The sequence below is a fragment of the Bidens hawaiensis genome, unplaced genomic scaffold (genome assembly GCF_021521415.1).
Source record: "Bidens hawaiensis isolate Kalapana, Puna unplaced genomic scaffold, B.hawaiensis_p1.1 tig00000935_1, whole genome shotgun sequence".
NCBI lineage: Eukaryota > Viridiplantae > Streptophyta > Magnoliopsida > Asterales > Asteraceae > Bidens > Bidens hawaiensis.
Window position 1 is genome coordinate 4353469 of NW_027491054.1, and position 2987 is coordinate 4356455.

Sequence of the window (2987 nt, forward strand, 5' to 3'; positions counted from 1 at the left end):
CATTTTATTATTACTTTTTTCTTTATTTTTATACTTTAAATTATATTATTTTTTAAAAAAATTTTGTGATCCCACAAATTTTCTATATTTGTCCCCGTGTAAAATAGCAAACCTTTATTTTCACACCTACTCGATATTTTCCTTGCCCTAAAATATCCATCCTATCGTCAACCCTTCCTTGACTCACAACCACAACCACAACCACAACCACAACCAAACACTTCCATGGCAGGTTCGCATATCCTCGTCTTCCCATTTCCTGCTCAAGGTCACATGCTCCCACTCCTAGACCTAACCCACTACCTAGCCACCCACGGTCTAACCATTACCATCCTGGTCACACCCAAAAACCTCCCCATCCTGAACCCACTTCTCGATTCATCTCCCAGCATCCAAACCCTGGTCCTCCCATTCCCACCCCACCCGTCACTCCCTGCCGGTGTAGAAAACGTGAAGGACATCGGCAACCATGCCAACGCTCCCATCATTAACTCCCTGGCAAAACTTCAAGACCCGATTACCCAATGGTTCAATTCCCATTCTAACCCACCTGTTGCTATCCTGTCGGATTTCTTCCTCGGATGGACCCACCACTTAGCCGACAAGTTGGGCATCCATCGGATCTGTTTCTTCTCCTCTGGTGCTTTCTTGACTGCGGTTTTAGACTACTCGTGCCGCAACATTTCTGTGGTTAGGTCTCAAAGTATTACGGTGTTTCACGAATTGCCGGATTCACCGAGCTTTTCATGGTATCATCTTCCCTCGGTGATTCGGGCCTACAATGAATCGGACCCGGAGTGGATATTTGTGCTTGATGGTCATGTTGCGAATGGGCTGAGTTGGGGTTGGGTTTTCAACACGTTTGATGCGTTGGAGTCGCGGTATATGGAGGGTCTTAAGAAGTTTATTGGTCATGGGAGGGTTTTTGGGGTTGGACCCGTTAGTTTACTTGGCAGGTCCGACCCCTTGATCCGTGGAAAGTCTGAACCTGAACAACCTGGTTCAGGTTCGGACTGTGATGTGGTTAGATGGCTTGATGGGAAGCCTAACGGGTCTGTCGTGTACGCTTGTTTTGGAAGTCAAAAGTTTCTTACAAGTGAACAAATGGAGGCTTTGGTTGTTGGGCTTGAAGATAGTGGGATTAGTTATGTTTTGGTGGTGAAGCCGGAACAAGGTGGTTTGGTTCTGGATGGGTCGGGTAGAGGGTTTGTGATAAAGGGCTGGGCTCCACAGGTTACGATATTGAGTCACGAAGCTGTCGGTGGGTTTTTAAGTCATTGTGGGTGGAACTCGGTTTTGGAAGCGATTTTAAGTGGAGTGATGATATTGGCTTGGCCCATGGAGGCTGATCAATATGTTAATGCTAGGTTGTTAGTTGAGGACCATGGTGTGTCTGTGCGGGTTTGTGAAGGCCCGAATACTGTTCCTGACTCGGTACGGTTGGCTCGAATAATTGCCGAGTCAATGAGTGGGGATAAAGTTGAGAAGTTGAAAGCAAAAGAAATGAGAAACAGAGCGATCGAAGCAGTTAAGGAAGGTGGGAGCTCATTATTGGATTTGGACAGGCTTGTTAAGGAGTTGTGTAACTTGAACCAAATATGAGTGGACATGAAGGTCGCCATTATAATGAAATAATTGAGTTTTATGTCAAATCAACGAGTATCAGAAGGTCATTGTTGCCCTGGTTGTTCAAAGAAAATTGATTAAAGTGTGTACATCAAACCAGAAACAAGTATCATGATCATTTATTAAAAAGATATCATTTTGGGCAGACTAATAATTTAAATATTTTTTTTCCAGAACGGTCACTCCCTTGATTGGTTATTTCATCTTTTGTTTTTATTTTTGTTTTTATTGGAAAAATCAAGACAAAAATTCTGGAAAAAAACTAGGAGTTTGTCTACCATAATAGTGTATATGGGTGAAATTATACAAAGGGGACAAAAGGACAAAAATGAGAAACATTTTTAGAAAATAATAAAAAAAAACTAATATTAAAAATAATGATAATGAAAAATTAATAAAAAAATTATAACTCAAATTTTAATAAAAATATGAAAATGTAAAAACACAAAAATGTTTCCATCATATTTCTCGTTCTAAAAACAACAAAAACAAAACTCGAAAAAAACACAATGTTGAGTGAAAAATATCATGCGTCTTTTTGTTTATCAATGGATCTTGTATTTATTTTTATCATTGATTGTGCCTTTTTTTGACATTTTGTCTCTTTTTCTTTATATTGTTATATAACTCAATATTGTGTCATATTTTGTTCGACATTATGTTATATTTTGCGATCCATTGTGTCACAACCTACGGCGGAAGATATCGGGCGCGACATAATTTGTATCATAGATCAAAAGACACTAATTAAATTACTTGTGCCAATATCTAAATTAATCATTCAAGTACACAAATACAACATTGTCTTACACAGAAATAAAATCATAATTAAATAAATAAAAATAAATTCCAAGTTTATTCGTCATGCAACCTAAGGTCCAATCTATTCTTTAAATTCTTTCTTCGTCCCCCAAAAAGCTATATGCGTCACACGTGAAAATAGATAGATTTGTCAACATAAAGTTGAGTAAGTAATTACAATTTTTGCATATATATAATATTAAAATGACAATTTCTTGTGATAAATATGAAGCATTACAACTAGCATAGCCATAATAATAAAAAATGTCTTTTCACCCGAATCACATAGATAACGAACTACTCCGACAGCATATAATCATACTAATGAGGATGAGATACCATAACACAAAATAAACACATAATAACATTTGCACGTATCAACAAATTGAATAATTACACATTAACACATATAGTGGAATTGTATAATTAAAATGAGATTAAACACTTGTGACGCATAACGCCCTCAAAATATAAAAATGTTAAAAAGGGGATGTGAACTACTCACCTTGAAATGTAGATCTAACGAGAGAAAGATTTAAACGAGTTATAGATCCGAGCGA

At 37.6% G+C, this 2987-nt stretch overlaps 1 protein-coding gene across 1 annotated transcript; it reads left to right on the plus strand.

The window, feature by feature from the left end:
• Positions 1-225: 225 nt before the first annotated feature.
• LOC143548758 (UDP-glycosyltransferase 89A2-like) lies at positions 226-1609 on the plus strand. Its single transcript, XM_077039848.1, has one exon. The coding sequence runs from the start codon at positions 226-228 to the stop codon at positions 1600-1602; it is 1377 nt and encodes a 458-aa protein (XP_076895963.1). The 3' UTR covers positions 1603-1609.
• The last annotated feature ends 1378 nt before the right edge of the window (positions 1610-2987 follow it).

Bases quoted from the DNA above. Each gene is read 5' to 3' on its own strand.
- LOC143548758 (XM_077039848.1), top strand. From the start codon at position 226: ATGGCAGGTTCGCATATCCTCGTCTTCCCATTTCCTGCTCAAGGTCAC.